This window comes from Silene latifolia, chromosome 1 (assembly GCF_048544455.1).
Source record: "Silene latifolia isolate original U9 population chromosome 1, ASM4854445v1, whole genome shotgun sequence".
Classification (NCBI taxonomy): domain Eukaryota; kingdom Viridiplantae; phylum Streptophyta; class Magnoliopsida; order Caryophyllales; family Caryophyllaceae; genus Silene; species Silene latifolia.
The window spans coordinates 11,058,288-11,082,254 of NC_133526.1; the positions used below are offsets into that span (position 1 = coordinate 11,058,288).

General features: G+C 37.4%; 3 protein-coding genes and 1 long non-coding RNA gene across 6 annotated transcripts; 2 read left to right on the forward strand and 2 right to left on the reverse strand.

The window, feature by feature from the left end:
• Positions 1–285: 285 nt before the first annotated feature.
• Positions 286–3,586, reverse strand: LOC141650507 (sodium/hydrogen exchanger 1-like). Its single transcript, XM_074458679.1, has 12 exons — positions 3,363–3,586; positions 3,129–3,247; positions 2,715–2,812; positions 2,577–2,636; positions 2,244–2,488; positions 2,095–2,141; positions 1,943–2,009; positions 1,761–1,861; positions 1,451–1,691; positions 1,299–1,361; positions 972–1,055; positions 286–840 (listed from the first exon to the last, which is right to left on the reverse strand). Exons 1-12 carry the CDS (start codon positions 3,492–3,494, stop codon positions 526–528), a joined length of 1,572 nt encoding a protein of 523 aa, XP_074314780.1. The 5' UTR covers positions 3,495–3,586; the 3' UTR covers positions 286–525.
• A 1,839-nt stretch (positions 3,587–5,425) lies between these two features.
• Positions 5,426–19,862, forward strand: LOC141598503 (kihadalactone A synthase LFS-like). Of its 3 annotated transcripts, XM_074418191.1 has the most exons (12): positions 5,426–5,605; positions 7,061–7,293; positions 9,828–10,023; positions 14,981–15,079; positions 15,210–15,261; positions 15,462–15,583; positions 16,025–16,125; positions 16,209–16,267; positions 17,496–17,552; positions 17,784–17,829; positions 18,923–19,002; positions 19,387–19,862. In XM_074418191.1, exons 2-12 carry the CDS (start codon positions 7,219–7,221, stop codon positions 19,469–19,471), a joined length of 972 nt encoding a protein of 323 aa, XP_074274292.1. In that variant the 5' UTR covers positions 5,426–5,605; positions 7,061–7,218; the 3' UTR covers positions 19,472–19,862. The 3 variants fall into 3 exon arrangements, with proteins under 3 accessions (XP_074274292.1, XP_074274300.1, XP_074274296.1); XM_074418199.1 differs by lacking the exon at positions 5,426–5,605 and having other exon boundaries at positions 7,184–7,293; positions 9,828–10,208; positions 14,632–15,079; XM_074418195.1 differs by lacking the exons at positions 5,426–5,605; positions 7,061–7,293 and adding an exon at positions 9,668–9,690.
• Positions 19,863–20,059: 197 nt separating this feature from the next.
• Positions 20,060–23,669, reverse strand: LOC141598531 (uncharacterized). Its single transcript, XM_074418204.1, has 3 exons — positions 23,369–23,669; positions 20,558–20,667; positions 20,060–20,478 (listed from the first exon to the last, which is right to left on the reverse strand). The coding sequence occupies exons 1-3, from the start codon at positions 23,526–23,528 to the stop codon at positions 20,197–20,199; spliced, it is 552 nt and encodes a 183-aa protein (XP_074274305.1). The 5' UTR covers positions 23,529–23,669; the 3' UTR covers positions 20,060–20,196.
• LOC141598542 (uncharacterized) lies at positions 20,073–23,650 on the forward strand. The gene is made up of 3 exons (XR_012523588.1): positions 20,073–21,258; positions 21,502–22,284; positions 22,324–23,650. It is a non-coding gene; the product is annotated as an uncharacterized LOC141598542 (long non-coding RNA).
• Positions 23,670–23,967: the final 298 nt, after the last annotated feature.

A 23,967-nucleotide genomic window follows, 5' to 3' on the forward strand; every position in this document is an offset into this window, starting at 1 on the left:
TTTATACAGGAATTATTGAACAAAAAATTTGTGCAGGCTATTATTTTGTGATTGTAAATTGAAGTGTTGTTAGGTATTGACATTAATGTAATTAAGTCTAATTTAATGTGTTACACTTTGCGTGGAGTATTTAAGGAACGTGATAAACTTGATTTGTAGGTAGAATTGTTATGATAGAATGTAACGGTCAAAGATCATAAGATATGACAAATTCATCCTTTTGATTTACTTTATAATTTAGCTGATTTTGTTTGTGGATGCTTGAAAAATATCAATTCAATAATCTGATAAACCTTTTCTGTATCGAACTAGCAAGAGACGATATTTAATACCAAAAAAGAGCAGCATCCAACAAATTAAAACAAACAGAATGCAATTAATCATATATTTTGAGTCATAAGGGCGATTCTGTTTGAGTACCACACCTCTCATGACTTTACCAACTAAGTTAGTTAAAGTCTGCAACTATGTTTATAGACTTTATACTACCTATCTCGTAATCTGCAGAACATGATTGTTTCTTATCTAGAGTGCTTGATAGATATCTTCAAAATCATCTGGTGTTGGTTCAGAAGCTCGAAAAAAAGGTCGCATATAAGCACGATCAAATCGTCGCCAGTAGTAATGGACTGTTTTAGTAGGCTTAGTTATGAGCATGCTTAGAGTACTTTTAGTAGCAATATTATGTGCCATGTATGCATCCGAATCTCTTAAATTCCAGAGTAATGGCACTGTCGTTGATTTAGGACTTGACGATTCTGAACAAACTCTGATGTTGGTGGTTATTGTTGATGATGGTACCAGTAGTCTCAGCAGAGGTTTTGTCAATGTTCCAAAAACCTGCATATTTTTTATCGTAAAATTAAAACCAAGTAACTCGCTGTATGAAAATGTCGCTACTTACCGCTTCAGGCGGCCAGGCTAAAATATTTTCTACCACTGTAATCTGTAATCAGAAAGAATTTACTTACCACTGTACTGAAATAGATAACACTGATCGTGCTCGTGATCATTATAGCACCTCCGTGTTCATGAGTGTGAGCTATTTTTGTAAACTGCAATATTATCAAAACTGTCTGTCAAGAAAAAGCGATAACCTGCAAACAGTCGCGACAAACTTGTGTAGCATGACTTTGAAGTCGTACTGCAACTATGTAGAAAAACTGAAATTAAGAATTTGACCTAGACATCTTAATCAGATAGCACATGGCCTGGCACGCCAGACCATGAGAATGTAAAACCTTTATTTACTATTCCCAAAAAAAAAAAAAAAAAAAAAAAAAAAATGAGAGGTTAACCTGACTGTAAGCCAGAGCCATAGTAACGGAGCCCCTCATTAGACCGGCCCACCAGATGATCACCTGTAAATTTGCGGAATTGAGGTCGTCGTTTGGCTGACAGGTGATCATAAGAAATGAAAAGATGATGAACAAGCGAGTTGAGCTCATACCTGACGTTTTAACTCGATTTTTTCATCAGGATCCCTTTTTGTAAGGTTGACGAGGTATGACAGTGGGAAAATAGACATTGCTCGACCAAGGAGAACGAGGATTAGTAAACTTGAGCTCACCGCGAGGGAAGTGCCAACCCTGTGTAGAACAACCTCCCACCTCTGAACATCCAAGGCATCCATACCGACATACAGAAATATAAATTTTTCAGCAATGTCTGACATTGTCGCGAACATATGCCTACAATGAAAGGTTAAATTAGGGACTCAACCAAAGGAAAATAAATCGAGGTAAGGCGAAGAAATTTACTTGGTTGTAGTTCTTGAGATTTCGGTCACATTGTAGCTGGTGTAGTGTGACATTGACATCCCACAGAAGAATACAGACAGAATTCCACTTAAATTGAAGAGCTGCAAAAGATTCAAAATTAGAGATGTCGCGGATTATTGTCAAAAATATTATGATCATGAATGATGAAATGAAACACTCACTTCAGCTAACATATAGGAAAGATACGCCATCAAAATCATAGCGGAAATTTCATGGAGCGGAGAGTTACTGCAGTACGACAGGGAAGATCGAGTTTTTACATCAGAACCTAATCTATGAACTTACTGACAGCATCTGTACGGTAAATGCTTACCCGCCAAAGGACATCTTTTTGGTTGTATATGCACACAACAACGCGATCTGTGGTAAAGAAAGAAAAAAAAAACAGATGATGATGTTTCGAGACTAAGGTCTGAAAAATGAGTGAAGGAGAATAGACGAATAGTTAAGGGAGAAACTTACAAAAACTCCGAGCAAGATACTAAAGACGGACAAATAGAGACACTCTTGAGTAAAGAGTAGGACAACATTATCGGCCCCAAGGGGAATATAGTCAAATCTCTGGATGACATGAAAAAGCACCAACGACATTGCATCGTTGACTACACTCTCACCGAAAACCAGGCTATACACTAATGGTGTATCTTCCTGATTCAGAACCTGCAGGGTTGATACTGAATCTGTTGCTGCAAATATTGCTCCCAGTGCTGCACATTTTATGATTAGTTTTTTTAGTCATTGAATTACAAAGAGTTAAGGTTAATCAACAAAGAATGTAATAAAGAGAAGAAGTACCAAAATAGTCGCGGGCATCTAAGGAACCGACATCCAGTGGTTTAAACAATAGATAAGCACCTGGTTCACAATGCAAAAGATGATGAGGCATTCCAGATTTACGCAACAAAAATAATGTTTGCAATGTATAGAGTATACCTGAGGATATGACGCCGAAGGAAATTAAAGTTCCAATGGCACCATATAGTGTAATGGTTGAAAAATTACGAAAGAACTGCTTCTTCCTAACCTCGAACCTGAATCAAAGAAACACATATCAGAATCTTATTAAATGAATTCGCAGTAAATCGTATAACTAAGACATTGAGATATCAAGGCATGCGCTCAGAAGTCGTCAGCATCAAAATTACCCTTAAATACGATAAGGCTGTAGCCTGTAGTGGATTAAAAAATAATAATTTCGAATTCCTTTGAAAAATAAGGTCCTTTTAATTATTCAAAAGCAACCATCTTTTACCAAAACAACAACAACAACAACAACAAAAACATCGCCTCAGTGCTTCCTAGGCAAGTTACGATTAATGCATGAATGCATGTACATTAAGTACGTACCCAGCATTGAATATAATTGGAGGAAGAACATAATTAAAGAAAAGTTGTTCATCAAACTTGAAGACCAATGCAGTCCTTCCTTGTGTAAGTAACAAAATCAGAGCTCCAGCCACAGAACCCTGAAAATTCGACGACAAAAGTAAGATAAAATCATACTTGTTTTAGTAACCGCTTTACACAAGACTAACTCGTAAATAATATGATTAGTACGCAATTAAATAAGGAAATTGTTACCATTAGCAAGATTAAAGTAGTTTTGCTGATCCATCTGTTATTTTTTAACAAATGATCAAGCAAAATGCAAATATAAAGCAAACCCACAAACAAGGAGATTGCTTGTACTGATGTTTCATTAGAAATCCCCATTATTATTTTCGTTCTAATTAATTTCTGCAGATTAATTTGAATTAGAACTTCAAATTAATGGGGAGTTCATAATTTTAATTATTGTTATTATTATTGTCCCATGTAATGTGATTAAATACAGTTGTAGTAGTAATGAAATTGGTAATTAACTAATTAATTAATTAATTATGATAAGATTTGTAGTATTAAGATTAAGATTAAGATGATGAAGATTGAGGAAGAAGAAGAATATGAGTAGAATTGAAAGACCCGCGAAAAGTAGTTGATTTTATTTAATAATTGATGGTTTAATTTTCGGTAGGAGCTCCGATTTAGGACTAGATCACTACTAGACCCAACTCCTCACCTTAGTCACCTATCGATTTTGTTTCGAGTCGGGTTAAATTGAGTTTGTGTTGCATATGGCTCTATTTGGCAAAGCATTTTAGCTACCTTATTTGGTCAAATTAGATTATTTGACCAAAATTCCAGCTAACTTATATTTTTGCAAATGTTTGACAAGTAGCTTATTTGTCTAACATTTAGAATTTCAGGTATCTGATCTTAATTTATATTCCCTTTTTGCCCCTTCAATCTATAATATTAAATAGTTAGTATATCTTTTTTCGTCATTTCATCCAAATAAGCTACATTTTCAGTTAATTTGTCAAACACTTTTTTCATATAATCAGTTACCTTATCAGCTTTTAATTTTCAGCTACCTTTTCAGGTTTCAGTTAGCTTTTCAGTTTTCATGTACCTTCTCAGGTTTCAGCTACTTTTTCAACTAGTTTTATCAAACCGAGTCTAAATTATAATCTTATTAACAAATATCTTTGCATTTTGTTTCCTTAGTTTTTATTTCGAAGTATGTTTAAAAAATAAAATCTTTCTAAATAATAAGAAGTGTGTGCGACATGGCATACACAAAGTTAGGCGTGTTCATCAAGTAGATCGTACTGGTAAATCGGATCGATCCCGCTTTGTGCAAACTAAAAAAATAACCCTTTAAAGTCTTATCGATCCTGCCCAAATTCGAGAAAAATCGGACCTAAAAATTTCCGGTCGGGGTCCCCTCCTAACCGATCCAGTATCCAATTTTGGAATAAAGGTTTATCCGGTCTACGGGTTTTGAGAAGTTTAAAAATGACGGAATAATGCATTTTGAGAAGTTGCATAGAATAAATGTTTAAAAGTGACGTATTAATGCATTTTAAGAAGTTTTCACTAAGTATATGGGATTTTTTTTGGCTAATTGAGGTAACAGTTAATCTTGCTGAAGACGGGTCGGGGCAAGTGATGGGTAATGCCACTCACAAAATAGATAGGGGGACAAGGTGCGACACCCCCATGTGCTTCCCTATCTTCTCTATTTGGATTATTTGTGAGAGAAAATTATATCCGTTACTCCAAAGTGACGGATACGTGCCGTCTTCTGAGATTTTGTGTTGGGGTAATCAACAAACTAATTGGCACATTGGGGGGAACTTTGGTTAATTGAGGTTATTTGACAAACTAATTGGCATTTCACAAATTCTTGTTTGTGACGGCACATATCCGTTACTCTTGAGTGACGGATACCATTTTACCTCACAAAGTACCCACTTTTTCTCTCTCTGCAATACTATTCATGTGGTCCCCTTTCTCCACTAACCCATTTTGTTACCATTTTATCTCACAAAATATCCGCCACAAATGGTAACCCGTCACAAGGGAGACCAATTGTTAGATAAAGACGCCACTTAAAATTAGCTAACATTTCTAAATTATCGAAAATTGACATCGGATACACCACCAGGGAAACTAGCGGCTTCCCTCCTTGACATATAAACCATGTTGTTGTACGTAATGAAACAACACCTGTCAATGTTCATGAAAGGGGTGAAGCCGTTGGCTTAACTGGCGGCTTTTCCCTTTCTCTAATTATACGAGATACATATAATTTTGTAAATGTAATGAAATAAGGTAAAACCGCTAGTTTAAGTAGCGGCTTTACCTAAAATTAGGACAAAAAAAAATGTAATTGATGACCTAGAGCTATTGATCCTAATAGTTTGAAATCAACCCTAAATTTTTAATTAATTTACCAAATAACCTCATTTTTCCAATTAATTTGCCAAATCTCATTTAGTGTGTATGTTTGGCCTAGTTTTTAAAAATGTTTTTGGACTCAAAAACACTTTTTGGCCAAACGCATAGTTTTCTAAAAGTTAAAAAAAAATTCTCAAAAGCTAAAAATCAATATTTTTGCCCATAAAAATAAAAACAACTATTTGTTGTTTCTGTTTTTGAAAAACACTTTTGAAAAATTAAGGGGGTGTTTGACCTTGCTTATCTAAAATAGCTTTTCCTTTTTAAAAGGAGTTTTTTCATAAGCTATTTCTCATAAAAACTGTGATTGTTTGGCCAAAGTTTTAGAAAAATTGTTTTTTGTTATTTTGATATATGTGATAAATTCTTGATTCTTGTGAAAATACTAGTAAAAGTAGAAGTAGAAGTAGAAACACCTATTTGCTACTTCTACTTCTAGGGCTTGCTTGGGATGGGAGTAATTATTAAGGGAGTAATGAGAGCTAAAATATGAAAAAATGGGAGATTGGTGCTTTGTCGTGGTTGTGGAAGGTGCAAAGAGGAGGTGAGGGAAGAACTATTACCTCTATATGGAGGTAATAATTACTTGGAGGGGGAGGTGTCAGGTGGGTAACAATTACTCCCCTAATGGACGGACTATTACACTATATTTCCCCATTTCTATCCATTTCCATCTCCAACTCTCATCCCTTCCCTCCATTTTTTAGTTCATTTTAGCTCTATTACTCCCTTAATAATTAATCCCATTCCAAGCAAGCCCTTAAGGGTAGTTATTATTTTGGGATATTCTACATGGTACCCCTTAACTTTTTGACTTTTTATGATTGCACTTTCACTTTTTTAAAACATACATGGTACTCCTAATTATTGTCATTATCACTAAGTGCACCCCTAAACTTTATTTTCCACAATTAAACTCAATTTTAGGCATTAAGTGATGACTTGACGACGCTAACCAGTTTGTTATTTATTATACCATGACATATGGACTCTATTAGGCTCAATATCCATCTTGATCCTAATATTTATTGATACATATGGGCTAAAAAAATTTTGACGAAAAATTTATTGATCCCACGCCAAATTATCACGTCCAAAGATGGATATTTGAGCCTAATAAGTCCTTATGTCATGAGATGATAAATGAAAATGACAGCTTGCTTACACGCGTGGCCAAGAATCACGTAACGCCTAAAACCGAGTTTAATTGACGGAAAATAAAGTTTAGGGGTACACTTAGTCATAATGACAACAATTAGGTGCATACGTATGTTTTAAAAAGTGTAGAGTGCATCTACGTAGAAAAGTCAAAAATTGAGGACTTATATAATATCCCTATTATTTTTTTAGCTTTTTAAAAGTGCTTTTTAAATCCCTAAAACACGGTGTTTGGCCTAACTTTTAATTTTTCATTTACAAAAGCACGGCCAAACACCCCCTAAACTTGAAAAACAAAAACTCATTTTTGAGAAACGAGATTAAACATGCTCATTTAGCCTTACCTCAATTAATTCGAAGAATACCACAGTACTATAATGTAAAATCCGAAAAATACACAAGGTCCATGTAAAAAACCCAGAAAAATATTTACTCTCTAGTACCAACCCAGAATAGTAGTTGTAGCTGAGTAGAAGCAATTGAATCATATGCAAAGATGAGTACTACTAATCTCAATTGCATCGATCTTTCGCTTCCTCAACCGCTCACTAATGTTTCCATCGTTAAGCAGGTTCCCTCTTTTTGCCCAATTATACCCATATTTATTACTCCATATTGTTTGTATTGTCTTATTTTAATTAGTTTATTATTTCTCTGGACCCCATATTTCTTATTTGTTCCTTTTTTTTTAATTGTTTTACAATTGAAGGGCTGATTGTGATCACAGCTAGACATTGATTATTTAGTTGGTCTTGCTTCATATGGGTCGTTTTGGCATGAAGCAATAAGACGGGATTTTGTAACTATTTTACAGCTAAATGTGACCACGGTTGAAAAATAAGTTACCATAAGCTCTCAGTTGTAACACTAGCTATAACATTGTGGTTAAAGTTAACCATATTATGATTACATATCCCGTCTGAAGCTTCAGACGAAAAGTAACCGTAACCGTCTGAAACAAGAATTCGAAATGGATGAAATGGGTTTATCTATTCATATAAATATTTGGGAAATTACAATTCAACATGCAAAACATGGGGTCAATCTGAACGCACCCAAGTGGGATGTTAATGGGACGGGACGGGTACAAGTGAGTATCACACCGCATCTGCCTCAATTGGGGCGGTTATGGGTCGAGCTCTCTGGGTACAAGTACCCAGCACACCAACTTTTTGAAGGTTTATCGTGTGATTAAACCAACTTTTACCAAACAAACTTTTTAGCGGGTAAATGGGTAGGTATGGTTTTAGTCTTTTAGATCTCCACCGTTGGGGCGGGTATGGTTTTGGAAATTTGTAACCACCATAGTCCATGGGTGGTCGGGCAAGTTAGTTATGAGTTTTGCTTAGTGGGTACGCCCTACAGCTGATGGGAAGCCTACATTGGCGTTGCCCTAGTGACATCTCTACAAGTACTAACCCAACTCCCCGAATATTCAAAATGCCATTGTTTTGATTAGTCTAATATTCAAGGCTCATTAACTAGTTGGTGCATTAGTCTCGAACTTTCGATAGTTAGCACCGCAACATTAACTAGTCCATTTCTCCACTAAGTAAATTGGACAAAATGAAAAGTCTTTTTTTTTTTTTTTTGGTCTAAACCATCCGGTAATCCGAACCACATTGGGCCGACTAATCCGGATTTCGGAGCGTGTCCAAGGATTACGGTATTTAAACCCCTCCCAATCGCAGTTGTGGGGGATCGATCCGCAGACCTCCCTACCAAGCGCAGCCCCATGCTATCACTGTGCCAACCAACGATTGGTACAAGATGAAAAGTCTATCATTATGTAGTTTTAAGCTTACCAAAATTGTCAACTGCTTGCGGCTTGTCATATAAAATGAGATCTTTGATCCACTTGTGTTAGTTGTGTATCCGAACTCTTGGTATGCTAAATCAGTAAAATAGAGGGAGTATTAACATTTCACAGTAAAATCTCATTATAGTTCCTCCACTTGAAAAATTTACATGTAGCACCCTGCACCCACTGGGATTGTTAATGAGAGGCTGGAAGTAGTGTGCTAGCGAGATGGGGTATGGTTAAATTTTTTATTTTACAAAAATGGGATATGTTGTGATGGATCAAAGAGAAAATGCGGATATAATATAAATAAGACGAGGAATTATAACTCTTGTATAAGCTTGAAATTTGAAACTAAATGTCATCAATATTCTTGGAGTTTAGCGGGGAGGATCATGTAATATCACTCCTGGTAGTGAACTACTTATAGGCATTCTTGAACCCGTAGCCTTTTTAAGGTGGACGAGTAAATTCCCTTGTTTGAGTAACAAATTCTGTTGGAGAAAACAAATGGGTTTATATTTCTCCTCCAAGCCTAATCAAATTTCCCTGTAACTTTTTCAAAAAAAAAAAAAAAAAACCCCTTTTAACATAGGAAAAATTCAGAGAAAGAACTACCGTAATCCATTTCCCTTTTCCTTCGCTTAATCCTCCTTCCCCTTCTTTTCCCTTATGATTTTTGTATACAAACAAGTCCATTTATTGTAGATTGGTATTGGAACGATAGGTAGTGGGAGAGCCACAGCGCGAAGGTAGGGTTGAAACAGAAGGCAAAAAGTTAGAAGGCGATATACTCCCTCCGTTTTTTATATATGCCGTTTTGCTTTTTCGAGTAAGCCTTTGACTGTAATATTTACATTTGTTCCAAAATTATAACATTAAATTCCTTACGAAAAGCTCTTTCATATACATATCATAATATTTAATCTTATATTTTGAGAGAGACTCTTAGTAAATAGCGGAGTGAGTGTCTCAAAATGTGTGAATGATATATATAAAAAAAACAGAGGGAGAATAAGGTAAAAGCTAAAAAGAATTGAGAGTTCTAACTAAAATTCAACTTTTCAGTAGAGGATGCAGCCGTCCATGCTAGCTCCTCGGCTCCGCTGTGTATGAAGATCTTTCTTGTTATCAAAATTTCTCTACACCAGTTATGCCGTAGTGATTGTAAGCAACCATATCATTATTCAATGAGAAATGCTAGTTTCTGATGTAGATTTCTTTTGTTCTTTTAAAAGATGGTATGTTCTGACAAATTACAAGCAGCTGCTAAACTTGATTTGTGCTTATAAAATGATTGACAGTCATGCTTGGATTGTGGGTTTTTCTACGTGATCAATCATGGGATAAGCCAGGAATTTATGGATGAAGTATTTAGACAAAGCAAGAAGCTCTTTGAATTGCCTATGACTGAGAAAATGAAGCTTTTAAAGAACGAGAAGCATCGAGGGTATACTCCTCTCTTTGATGAGGTTTTAGATCCTGAAAATCAAATTCATGGTGAGATAATTTTTCCTTGCAATTTGTGGGATGCTCCTTGTTATTTTGCTTTTAGATGATTGTATCTTTTCATCTCTTATACGATTTCATGATGGAAATCATAGATCAAGGTAATGGTAGTGTCTTACTGTCTTTGACGGGATCTCCTATCTTTACAGCATAGAAGGTGGCTTGTTTGATTGATTGTTTAGCATGAATGATGATACTGTTGGAATTTTGGCAGCGGAAGTATTGTGAGCCTAGGGGTGAACAAAAAGTGGTCCGGACCGGCAAACCGGACCGACCCGGACCGGCCGGTCCGGTCCGGTCCAGACCGAATACATATCGGTCCGGTCTCCGGGTCCCAAAAAATATGGTGACCGGTCTCCGGTCCGGTCCGGTCCGGTCCACATAAAAAAATAAAACTAAATTGCCTTATAAATTAGTACCGGTCCGGTCCAAACCCGGAAAAAACCGTACCTAAAGGGTTCCGGTCCGGTCCGGGTCCCCTTCTAACCGGTCCGGTCCGCGGTCTTGGGATATGTGGTTATCCGGTCCGCGGGTTCATCCGGTCTGGTCCGGTCCGGTCCGGTTTTGGACCGGTGAGCACCCCTATGTGAGCCCGATATTCTCAACATGGATGATTTTTATTTATATGCTGAATGTGTTTGATATTACATGGTATTTGGGGAAGACGGTATTGGTGAGACCTATTAACTCCATGTTTGGAGCCATGGCTACACACACAAATGGTGGTCTTATGAATCCTATTTATAGGCTCCTTAAGTCTACCTCTCTAACATTCTATTACATTGTAGAATAATCTAGAGCCTTGAGGTAGATATTTACAAAGACAATTCTAGGAAATATTTCTAATGCATAATCTAGATTTTTCTAGATTAATATTCCAACATGTTGAAGTATGAGACTTTTAGTATATTCTAGAAGTTTCCGGAATGTTCTAGATTTATCCGGAATGTGCTAGAATAATGTAGAAACAACTAGAATAGTCTAGAAGAGTCTAGAAGGATTTTGAAGAGTCATGTATGTTCTAGATTTATCTAGAATAACCTAGAACCTTCTAGACATGTGTATAAGTGGTAAGGAACTCTAGAGAGTTCCGTGTCTAGGCCACTCTAGAATGTCCTATTCTAGAGTGTTCTTAGGATGTAGGAGAAGGAGGAGGAGCTCAATAAAAAGAGGACCTCTCCTCCCATTTCAATGAACCCAAGTGTAACCAAGTGTATCCCAACAAATCAATACACAAACTAATTCCTTTAAACTAAACTCCAACTAATCAACCTTCAACTAATCAACTAAACAAGCAACTAATCTCCACTCTATTTCTTATACTCCCCCATACACCAACAAGTGGTATCAGAGCTCTAAAGATCTTAGGGCAACAAAATAAAACTATGGCTTCCGCATCAAACACTCCATTGCCCGCTCCTCTAGATTTTCTAGATTTATTTAGAGGAGAAAATTATGACCATTGGTGCATTAAAATGAAGCTCTTCTTAAGAGCAAATGCACTATGAGAGATAGTGGAAAATGGTCCCCAAAAACAACAAGAAGGTGTTCCAACCACCTAAGCCACCTTAAAGAAAATAAAAGAGGATGAAATAAATGACGCCAAAGCCCTGTGTTTCATCTTTGATACCGTTTCGGAGATCATTTTTCCAAAAATAATGTGGGCTTCTTCCGCAAAAGAAGCATGGGATTTACTCCAAAAAGAATTCTATGGTGATGAAAGGATAAGGGCATTACGTCTTATTGCCTTAAGAAAACATTTCGAAAATTTGAAAATGGGGGAGAATGAAGACATAAAAACCTACACTTGGAGAGTAATGGAGACAATTAACCAAATGAAAATATATGGTGAAGAAGTCGCCGATACGAGGATTGTGCAGAAAATTCTCGTAACATTGACAAAAAAATTCGACATGATTGTCAATGCTATTAAGGAATCAAGGGATGTATCAAAGCTCACTCTAACGGAGCTAATTGGATCCTTACACACCCATGATCAGAAATTCAAGATTCGAGAATCTTCTTCCGAGGATACATCTTCTTCCCATGATGATCAGAAATTGATGAAGACTCGAGAATCTTCTTACGAAGATGCAATCTGGAATTGGGAAGAAAAGAGGGTAGAAAGAAATGTGACCCTAATCCCTGATCATCCACAACATTTAGACGGCGATGTTGGCACAACCAACAACAATGATCCTCCTACACCTCCATCAACTCCTAATACACTTTCTCTATCCTCAAATGACAATTCAGAGAATGCTACGGGAGCACAAGGTAAGAAAAATCTATCCAAATTTATGTAGAATGTCCCTCCATTCAAGATACGTAAGAGTGCGAAAGATGCTACTTCACTTTTGAGGAGCCAAAAGACTTTGATGAGGCTTTCAAACACAAGGAGTGGCAAGAACCTATGGAGAAGGAGATAAATATGATAAAGGAGTTGGTTGACAAGCCAAGAGATCGAAAGGTAATTGGTGTAAAATGGGTTTATGAAACCAAGTTAAAATGCGACGGTTCTATCAACAAATATAGGGCAAGATTGATAGTTAAAATATACTCCCAACAAGATGGAATAAACTACGGAGATACATTTGCTCCGGTTGTTTATCATGCTACTAACTCCAGGAGGAGACGTACATCTACATCGAGCAACCTCCGAGTTTGGCGATACAAAAGAAAAAAGAAAAAGAAGAGGAACGTTCAAGGCGAGTGTTACACCAAAAGTCTCAAGGAGGAGTGTTGAAGTATGAGACTTTTAGTATATTCTAAAGTTTCCTAATGTTCTAGATTTATCCTAATGTGCTAGAATAATGTAGAAACAACTAGAATAGTCTGAAGAGTCTAGAAGGATCTTGAAGAGTCATGTATGTTCTAGATTTATCTAGAACAACCTAGAACCTTCTAGACATGTGTATAAGTGGTAAGGAACTCTAGAGAGTTCCGTGTCTAGGCCACTCTAGAATGTCCTATTCTAGAGTGTTCTTAGGATGTAGGAGAAGGAGGAGGAGCTCAATAAAAAGAGGACCTCTCCTCCCATTTCAATGAACCCAAGTGTAACCAAGTGTATCCCAACAAATTCACAACAAATCAATACACAAACTAATTCCTTTAAACTAAACTCCAACTAATCAACCTTCAACTAATCAACTAAACAAACAACTAATCTCCACTCTATTTCTTATACTCCCCCATACACCAACAGATACAACAACAACATCAGAGCCTTAATCCCAAAATGATTTGGGGTCGGCTGACATGAATCATCCTTTCGAACCGTCCATGGGTGAACGCACACCTCAAAATGCGAATAAAAAAAGGAAAGATGAAAAACAAAAAGGAAGAACGAAAATGTAATGAAAAGTTAAGGTAAACTTAGGGGTTTTAAAATCGAATTCCGTCTTTCTTTTATAAAAACTTAAAATTTCCCTCCATTGTGCCCTCTCCGTCACCATACTAAAAATCCACATGTATCATTTCCCTCCATTGTGCCCTCTCCGTCACCATACTCTCCTCAAGCCCCAGAACTCTCATATCGTGCTCTATCCCTCTCAACCATGTCTGTCTCGGTCTTCCTCTCGCCTCTGGGACCTTTTTCTCGTTCTCCAAGTCTCCAAAGCCTCCTCCTAATCAAAAGGTCCATAGGTCTCCTTCTCACATGGCCAAACCATCTTAGTCTGTTTTACATCATCTTGTCCTCTATTGGCGCCACTTTTACCTTTTCCCTAATCACCTCATTCCTTAACCGATCTTGCCTTGTATGTCCGCACATCCACCTCAACATGCGCATCTCCGCCACACTCATCTTTTGAATGTGACAATGCTTCACGCCCAACACTGGAGCCGTAAAGTAGTAAGGCAAAGCGTAATTGTCGTGCGATAAAATTTTCCCTTTAATCTTTGGGGCATATCTTTATCGCATAGAAACCCTGAAGCACTCTTCCATTTCAACCATCCCGCTTTAATTCTGTGAGCCACATCTCCGTCTAACTCCCCATCTTTTTGAATAATAGACCCTAGATATCTGAAGAAATCCGAACCCTCAACAACATTCCCATCGAAAATAATACTCCCCGCCTCTGTCGATCTCGATCTCAACCCTGCCACCTTAGTGAACTGACACCTCAAATACTCAGTCTTACTCCTGCTCAGCCTCAACCCACGAGTCTCTAAAGTCTGCCTCCACAATTCCAACTTTCTCTCCACCCCCTCTTTTTTCTCATCAATCAACACAATATCATCAGCAAACATCATACACCAAGGGATGTCGTCCTGAATATCCCTTGTCAACTCATCCATAACTATAGCAAAGAGAAAAGGACTAAGTGCGGAACCTTGATGCACCCCGATGGTAATAGGAAATTCTTCTGTTCTCCCAACATTGGTGCGAACACTTGCACTAGCCTCCTCATACATGTCCTTTATGAGGTCAATATATTTTCGCGACACACCCTTTCTCGCCAAAGCCCACCAAAGTACTTCTCTTGGTACCCTATCATATGCCTTTTCCAAGTCAATAAAAACCATATGTAAGTCCTTCTTCTTGTCCCGATGGTATTCCATCAACTGTCTCATGATAAAAATCGCATCCATTATCAGCATGAATGATGATAATGGAGAATTAATTTGACAGACTACTTCAGTTTACTTGTACAATCCCTATATTTAAATTGTACATTTGTTCAAATGAACTTTGTGTATTCAGTTCTGCTCTGAGTTGTCAAGCCACTCGAAACTCGGTGAATCACGAATTGGTTCAAGTGTATTTTTTTCAGGTATCGGATGTGAATAACATGCTACTAACATGCATGTTATTTCGGGGTTCTTACCCGTACTTGGGTCCATATTATGGCATCAAAATTTCAAAAGTGATTTCTCACTGTTAAGAAAGAGATTTCTTTTAAAAATTTTCATTGTTTTTTACTGAATGTGCTTTATATTGCTGCAGGAGATTATAAGGAGGGATATTATATAGGCCGCGAAGTAGCTGAAGATGACCCTGATGCTAACCAGCCATTTTTTGGCCCAAATGTTTGGCCTGATTCTGGTATTTTCACTTGACAACACAAAAGTGTATTGTTTTATGACTTCTATCGGCATATTCTTGGGCATAGTTTCATGGTAGATGTAGAATCAAATCCGTCTCAGTTTAGCATTCTTTTTCCTGTTTATATCAGACCTATTGCCGGGTTGGAGGCAGACAATGGAGAAATACGATACACAAGCACTGTAAGTCGTCTGCAATCCATGATTTTGTTGTCCTCCAATATTTTGCTTGCATCTGTCACTTGTCGAGTTGTGGACTTTTCATTCTATCTAGACTCTTGTCATGCATGATTTATTTGTGTTATCTTGTTGCGTTTAAACTGCAAGACTATCGACACATGATATCTTAATGTTTTTCTGTTGTTTTCTTTGGTCGTTTCCAGTGAGGTAGGAAGGGCTGTTGCTAGGATCATAGCTCTGGCACTTGACCTGGATGCTAATTTCTTTGATAAGCCTGAGATTTTAGGAAAACCAATTTCACTCTTGCGTCTCTTGCACTATGAAGGTCAAAATCCCTCTCATTTCCCTTAATTTAGAAAAATGGTGCCCTAGGGGCGCATAAGCCCAAGGTTCAGTCACACACTAAACCTAAAGGCCCTGTTGCGCCTTGTAGATATATGTTGTATCAAGCTGCCACTTCTAGTGCTTTGATTATGCCCTTTTCTTTGTCACGTTATCAATAACTTTTACTCCATACAATAGTTATAATCCGAAAAAAAGGTATTGTTGCACAAAACTATATTTTGGAAATGTACAAATTTGTTTGAAAAAACTAAAAAGTGCATCTTGACTAGCTGCACACAGCATGCCTTCGTCTTGCGCTCCTCACCGCAGGCCCTGATTACCTCGGTGCACGTTGCGCATATAAAAAACAAAGCGTTTTCCTGTCATTTCCACATCAAGTCATCTATTGAACAATCGGACTTAATTTTTCAAATTTCATTAGCTCAAGTGTCAGATCCATCAAAAGGCATATTCGGAGCCGGTGCACATTCTGACTTCGGTCTACTAACACTCTTGGCAACAGATGATGTCGTGAGTCTACAGGTACACTAAAAACATAGGATCAATGTCACACAGCTTGCCATATAAGTTTTGTCCAAAGTTATAGCCTCACTTCATGCTTGCAGATATGCAAAGATAAAGATGCCAGACCTCAAAGATGGGAATATGTACCTTCTCTAAAAGGGTGAGATTACGGTTTTCTTACACAGGCGGGAGTTTATGATATTTGCGGAATATAGTTGTTAATGGTTTTCTTATGTCGTATGGAGTAGTTGATCATGAAATTGTTGATTGAGGACATCTGTTTTGTCATTTTGTGATGGTCTCTCACAAATGCAGTATGGTTCTTTTATTACTTATTAGTGGAAACAACTAAATCTGTTGTACCTGCAGAAATTTTTGCATGTTTTTATGTATTGGCTGATACACTAAACTTATCCAGTGTATCGTGCTAATATTGTTCTATACATAAAGAACCTTTCAAAAACAGTCGATATTCGACAATTATGGCTGATATTTGACCTATCCTGTCAATGCTAACCGAATGTATCATTGGAACAACCAGTACTAGACCAATATGGCTTAAATAAGAAACAAAAAGTCGTGATAAGCTGCCCCATTGTGTGTGTCAATATGCTACCTCAATTTAAAACTGTGATTTTAGGGAGTTCAAAAATCTATGGTTCTAACTAAGGGTATGTTTGGATACAAAAATAGGAAGGAAAGGGAGCAGAAGGGAGTGGACGGTGATGGAGGAAAAGGAAAGGGAAAGGGAGGGGAGAGAAGGGGAGGATGAATAAGCACTAGAGTTTCCCTCCGTGTTCCTCCCTTTCCATTTCCCTCCTATAGTATTATCCTCTTTGCTAACCAACAAAAACATCTGAGCCTTATTCCCTAAATGATTTAAGGGTCGGCTGACATGAAAATCATCCTAAATCGTTTGTGAACGATTGCACACGTCAAAATACCATGAGATATAAGTAGAAGAGTGAATATGGAAGTGGAACAAGATGTGAAAAAAATATCTCAACTTGTAGGTATCCTATTTGCTTTCCAAACAAGAGATTTTATATCCCTCACTCTCTTTTTCCCTCCCAATCACCCAACCCAAACACGCCCTGCGTTATTTTTGTTAATCTTAGTTTTCACTTATATAAGTGTTATTTGGTTATGGTACTAATTCTCAGTTTGACACTTGATCTCGACATTGGTGACATTGAGGCACGATATCGAAGTATATTACACATTTGAATAGTTCTGACTAAAAAAAAAGGCAGTTCTTTGGTCCTAATTAGCACATTTCCCTGTTTTTGTTTTCATTATGTACAAGAGTTCTGTTTGTAGGAATCTATATTTGTGTAAGTCTAGTTTGCGGTTGCTTATCAGTATGGCTACTATGTTATCTCTCCTAGGGCTTTTATTGTAAACCTTGGTGACATGCTGGAGCGCTGGAGCAATGGTGTTTTCAAGTAAGCTGCATTCTTTCAGTATTTTTTCTTATTACGAATGTCAAATATGCGTTATGAGATTTGAATGCTGCAGTTTTAAGCTCATTTTGAATCACAAATACTAAACTTAACTTGGTTTATTGGTAATTTGGCGTGCTTGCTAGACCCTTGATTGATCTTTCTGGTAATGAATAACTGTGTCAATTAATTTCATTGCATCTTTGTTGATACTGTGGTGGTTTTCATCTGCAGATCTACCTTACATAGGGTTATAGGAAATGGTCAAGAAAGATATTCTGTAAGTGGTTATAAATATACTTATTTCTTATTTTTCGTTAGTTCAGTGATTTAGTATATTTAAACTTAAGCTTTTAAACTGGATAAGTGCATGAAGTGTATTTTTTAAGTTGGCGAGAAGAACCAGCAAATTCAAATGCTTTTCGAGAATCCAGGGTAGGCTAATTCATAATTATGAGTATGCCTGCCTATGAATATGTAATACAGATATGCGATAAATTAGTATCACTCTCGTAGCCCACTTTTAAACGCACAAAGTAGTACTGTAGCAGTATTACTAAACAAAAGTGAACTTTTTGAATCCAGAATCTGGCAACATATGATTCTATGGAAATGGGTGCTCATGACAGTAGAAAAAAATTTACTCTTTTTTAGTTTAGTGAGTTCTGCACTGTTTTGAGGTTTTTTCGAGAAGTTGATAATTCTTAAGGGTTATGATGGAGATCAGAAGGAGAGGAGCAAATACATGTGGTTAAGGGAGGAAGAAGGGGATGATGGGAAACTATTACTCCCATTGGAGGGCTCAAGGGGGAGGTAGATTATTATCACCGATATGTCCCGTATCCTTTTATTTTTCTGTATTACTCCTTAATTATTATTTCAATCATAAGACGTTCAAAGGCGCTCTTTTGACTAGTGAGGAACTCAACATTACCAATTCTGGTAACAAAGTCGAGGTGGAAATATATCTCTAGAGTCGCAGCAATGGATTTGAAATGGTGTTCTTACCTCCTAATGGCTTTGTTGATCTGGATTGTGAGAAAAGCTGCAGTCATAAACAAGATTTTAAGGGCAATGACAAAAAGATGTTACAAATCGAATATATCAGTTTTGTATCCGATTTATTAGCTGACAGTCATAGGTTTACAACATTTTACCAATTATAGCCGACTTGGAACATCTATGTGGGGGCGGAGGCAGTGCGGAGCAAGGAAAATATAGGACAGAAATACTGGTTTCTTTTCAAAGACCTGAAATATTTATGTTGAATGCGCTCCATGCTATACGTTGTGTCAGTGTGCGCGAACATCGAACCCTCGTCATGATAATACTGTTGTTGCTACTCTCACATATCCATTTCTTTTCTTTTGCAGATTGCGTATTTTGTTGAGCCCGGCCATGATTGTGTCGTCGAATGCTTGCCAACTTGCCAATCAGAAACCATCCCTCCTAAGTAAGTCTATCCTTAAATTTGGCAAGTTTTTTTGAACAGAAAATTGCTGAGGTTAAGTAAATTCTATTTTCCAAAGGCCTCTCCAACTTTTTTATTTGTATTCATGGGCATCCAATTCTTAGATCGGGGTAGCGGTTGGGAAATGCAATTCTAACATTGCTCTTTAGGTTGTCAATACTTGGGTTAAGCTATATGCCTATATGTACATCTACTTCGCTGCACATAAACTCTAATTAGAGTAAGAATGATATTTCATTACTAAATTTTAAATATGATCCATACTCGAAAATGAGGACAATTTAAAAGGGATGAAGTATTAATCTTGTTTAGGCGTAATTTGAATATGTTATGTACGTTCATTCTTCGTTTATCACCGTGTTCCAGGTTTCCTTCAGTTCGATATGGTGCCTATCTAAGCCAGCGTTACAAGGATAGCCATGCTGACCGTAGCTCTTACAAAACTCAGTAGAGGTGATTGATCGTGGAACTTGGACTATGATTCAAATGCTCTTTCTGTAAATCAGTCATGAAGCCTTGTGGACCTTTGGAATCAAAGCGAGGATCTGCAGACTGCTGACTGTGGCTGCAATGGTGGATCGGTGATCACCGCACTCACGGGGCTTGGTTCACTGATGTAGCTTAGACGGAGAATTGGGGCCAACAAATCAAGTGATCTTGGTTCGTAAATAAATGACGTGTACATGATGGATATTTTAAAATATCAGTGCTACTTTTTAATCCCCCAGTTTCACGTCGGACGGTCAGTGTCTCAGTTATTTTAGCATTGTAATCAGTGTAATAAGGCATGTGTAGAATTCAGAAGAAGAGTTCACTGCTTTATTTCAACTCTATTACCTTTATCGACTCCTCTTCGACAATCATAAAACTCTATGAAGCACTCTCCAAAAAATACTTTGGCTCCTCGGTTAATCGGGTCGGGTCACTTTTGCCAGGTCTAGGCTTGGCCAAAAGAAGCTCCTAACTCAAAAGTTTAACGGACAGAAGCCAAGACTGAATAGGGGTTACACAAGGCCAAACAGAAAATAACAGCGGCATGGAAAGGGGCTGCCTATAAACGCAAAAACTCGATTAAAAACATTTTCTCATTTGACACATATGGCCTAAGATTTTTGCCTTGCTTCCCTGAGATCTACCTCGAGAAACTGGCTGTTTAAGCAAACCAAGGTCAATAAACTACTTTGAGCCTTGTAAAGTCTCCAAAATATGCTCTATTCTGTATTTCATGACAGGCTGCCCTTTCCGTGTCCTTTTATACATCTTTTCTTTCAGCTCTTTTCTCCGTGCTTCAGCCTTTTCTTTCTCTTCTTTTTTTGCTTTGATCATGGCTTCTCGTTCCATCCTTGCTTTCTCTTTTTCCTCGCGCTTCTTTTCATACAACCCTTCCAAACTGTTTGATCCCTTTACGTTTTTCGTTTTCTTCTGATGAGTATAACCAGCATCACCAGAACTATTCTCCTGCACATGCAATCACCGTTCTCAGATGGAACATGATAGACTATTCGGAACTGACTAGACAGATAGGCAGAGGGCATACCTCAGTAGGTTGGATGGATGAAGATGGACCTGATTGTTGAGTTTCTTGCTTAACCATCTTTCTGTACTTGCTTACGAATTTAGCATTCTTGTAAAATTCCCTTTTCCTCTCTACACAGAGTACAAAAACACGTCACTAAACACCATAACCAAGCATAAGTGAAGCACCAAAACTTATCAGAAGATCTTATCAATGTATGAGATTGAGATTGATCAATCATCCATACAATTAAATAACAATACACAAAACTTTGGTTTGGTGCGACATGTGAGGTTGTCTCAAACAAGACAGGCTGAAGCAAAGTTAAATGTTATACTCCGTAATATTCACAATAGTATATAACGTATAACAGCAAAACAGAGCCAATTTTGCCACGCTGCACCCTACCAAGTTTGCCAGAACATACCCTTGACTGTCAGCACAAGGATACCTAAACATATACTCACCTCCTATCAGAATTTCTGTCAATAAAGACTGATCTCACTCGACAGAGAACCAACCACTCCATTCATCTAACTAAGGTGAGGTCTTGGCATCTCTTGCGAACACAAAAAGACCAGGTGCGCTAACTAAAGCAAGAACATGAGAGTACGCAAGAACAGACAAGAAAAGCTTTCATTGCCACAATTACTGATAAATTATCCACTCACTGATAAACGTTGCAGCTTCTTACTACAATTTAACAATTGAATCCCAACGCAGTCCTATCCATCCTAGATCACAGATTTTGAATAATCAAAACATCAATGGCAGTTCTTATCTTAAGATTCCAACTGGGGTAACGGAAACATATCAAAGATCCTCAAACCTATTTTGTTCATACTCAGCTATAAGTGTCGAACATAGATATTTCATAGTAAATTCAAATATTTTGTTCAACTGAAGTGTCACGCCTAAACGGATACAGAAGGGAAAAAGGGGAGTCAGAATAACATACCCTCAAGTCCTTAACCTAGTACCAAGGCGCTTCTTGGGTAGTTATATATCTAAATAAGTCTTGGCAAAAAAAATAGTTACAGTATGGATCTAATGAAGTGATGAACAAACACACCATAACATCATAAGCATAACTCAAACATCACCTTCACTTCCGATTCCTCGTCACTTAAATTTTTCGTTTAATTCTTCCCTTTTTTTTTTTGAGATTTGAAATTTGGACAATTTTCACGTTTTCACCTTACATTCTCCCTTTTGATGCCTCTTCTTCACGTGTACAAACATCTTTTGCAAATACGCTAGTTTACAGATATGAAGATATTGATGAGTTACTGAGCAATAATTTAAATATCATATTACTTGGCCTAACTATCAGTGATTTTCTATGGAAGTTACACCTTGACGTCCTTGAGAAATAAGTTAAGGGCAGTCTCAAAAATCTTTATGGAAAGTCATGACTCATATCTTCAAACGTAAAAGCCACATTTTTATATCATATTCCCATCTCTACATTCTCTCACTGTCTAAAATGGGTAAGCAAAACAGCAATATCTAGTTAACTCCATCATTACCAACAACATTTCCTCAGTGCCTCACAAATTGCAAGGTAAGGAGGGGTTGGATGTACATCATTGCCATATGCAATAAATAAGACAATGAAATGCTTATACTTTAATGTGACCAACCATCGATTGTTTCTCCATACAGTAAGATGTTAGGTCACTATCCTAAAATACCATGAGCATACCAAGGAAATTTTGAATTGAATCACAAAAATTGCATAATCTACGGTCTACCCTTCAGGCCTTCATTTATATGTAGCAAACAAGTATCCAATAACACTAGAAACTAGGGTGCGAGAATGCCGCCACTACCTAACAAAACGGTGTTATGAAACAGAATTCCAAGTTGTCATCAATTCATCATGTTATTTATGTTACAAATAAAGCTCATAATTTCAGCCGCGACAACTACTATGTAACTGGCATTTGCGTTGCCACACAACTCCTCTCACAATGCTCCATGCTATATCAACTGCACCTAAAGTAATTCTTATTTATAGCATATACCAGCAGTGGACTACTCCCTCCGTCCCGGTCATTTGTTGTCCTATTCCATTTTGGGGTGTCTCTGTCAATTGTCAATTGTTGTCCTTTCCATTTGAGGATTGCATTTGATGAACAATTTGATCCTTTCCACTCAATTTGGTCCACCTGTCATCTAATAATTGGCCCCACCTCTTTCCTTGATCTTTGTGCCAAAACCAAAGGACAACAATTGACCGGGATGGAGGGAGTACAACTTAGGGCTCGCTTGGATCGAAGCTAATTGCTACAGAGCTAATGAAGCTCAAAACGATTAGTGTGAATGAAGAATGAAGGGATGCTTAGGGTAATGCATTGCACTCAGGAGGAGTTTGGGTAACTAATAACCGCGACGGAATAGTTATCAGCCTATCCACTACCAATACCATCACTACCTCCTAATTACTCCTTCTATCCCGGTCATTTGTTGTCCCATACAATTTTGTGTGTCTCAGTCAATTGTTGTTCTTTCTATTTTAAGAATGAATTTGATGAGCAATTTGATCAATCACACCCAATTTGTTCCAGTTGTCATTTAGTAATTGGCCCCCTCCTCTTTCCCAACAATTGACCGGGACAAAGGGAGTAATTATCCTCGTGTTTCGCCTCGATTACTCCTGAGACATTTACCCCCCAACGATCCAGCACAATACATGAAACTCAAAATACACATATCCACCATTTTCAAGGCTTCTAAAATACTCATTAATTACCCCAATTCAAATTTTCATATATAACAACAATTGAATTGAAGAAACAAATAAAAAAGAAGAGGAAAAAGAGAACAAACTCAAAAGAGCAGGATTAAAGGCGTTGTTCTTGGATTTAGCATTAGCAAAAGCTTCAAGAGAGAGACCGCCTTTTCCGCCACCTAATCGCTGCACGTTCTTCTTCATCGTCGTCTTCCATCGATTTCCTCCTTCATTATTTCTGTCGTTTCGAGATTTCATTGCCGATTTATTTTTGATTCAACGCTTATTTTCCTCAACACCACACTTAACCACTATAAACCCTAACTTTTCATTCTATTCTATCTTTTCTTTTTCTATTTTTCACTCAACTTTTCTCCAAAGTCCAAACCTAACAAAACTAACCTGGCCCGAATAACCAACCCGCACCCAAATATGACCCAAGACTCGACTTAACCTGACTCTATTTAACCTGACCCGAATAATTATTGTCAGTATGTTATCACCAAATAACTTGATAAAAACCAACCTGAATCGTAAATGACCCGATCCGACCAACCTAGATTCTTTCAAATCCGAGTAACTCGAACCCGATCCAATTGAGCCATTTACCGAGTCTACTTTTCTTTATCTATTGTCTATGTCCTACCAAATTGGATCGATTGAATCAAATTCCAAATAAAATTAAGTCCTGTATGAC

What these genes read in the sequence shown, in the direction of transcription:
- LOC141650507 (XM_074458679.1), bottom strand. Translation starts at nt 3,494, where the DNA reads ATGGGGATTTCTAATGAAACATCAGTACAAGCAATCTCCTTGTTTGTG. An exon ending in GTATCTTGCTCGGAGTTTTT is followed by an intron (nt 2,142 to 2,243) that starts GTAAGTTTCTCC and finishes TCTTTACCACAG; the next exon opens with ATCGCGTTGTTGTGTGCATA. An exon ending in TTATCTATTTCAGTACAGTG is followed by an intron (nt 841 to 971) that starts GTAAGTAAATTC and finishes AAAAATATGCAG; the next exon opens with GTTTTTGGAACATTGACAAA.
- LOC141598503 (XM_074418191.1), top strand. Translation starts at nt 7,219, where the DNA reads ATGAGTACTACTAATCTCAATTGCATCGATCTTTCGCTTCCTCAACCG. An exon ending in AAATGTTTGGCCTGATTCTG is followed by an intron (nt 15,080 to 15,209) that starts GTATTTTCACTT and finishes TGTTTATATCAG; the next exon opens with ACCTATTGCCGGGTTGGAGG. An exon ending in GCGTCTCTTGCACTATGAAG is followed by an intron (nt 15,584 to 16,024) that starts GTCAAAATCCCT and finishes AAATTTCATTAG; the next exon opens with CTCAAGTGTCAGATCCATCA.
- LOC141598531 (XM_074418204.1), bottom strand. Translation starts at nt 23,528, where the DNA reads ATGAAATCTCGAAACGACAGAAATAATGAAGGAGGAAATCGATGGAAG. An exon ending in CTTTAATCCTGCTCTTTTGA is followed by an intron (nt 20,668 to 23,368) that starts GTTTGTTCTCTT and finishes TACTCTGTGTAG; the next exon opens with AGAGGAAAAGGGAATTTTAC. An exon ending in CATCCATCCAACCTACTGAG is followed by an intron (nt 20,479 to 20,557) that starts GTATGCCCTCTG and finishes TTGCATGTGCAG; the next exon opens with GAGAATAGTTCTGGTGATGC.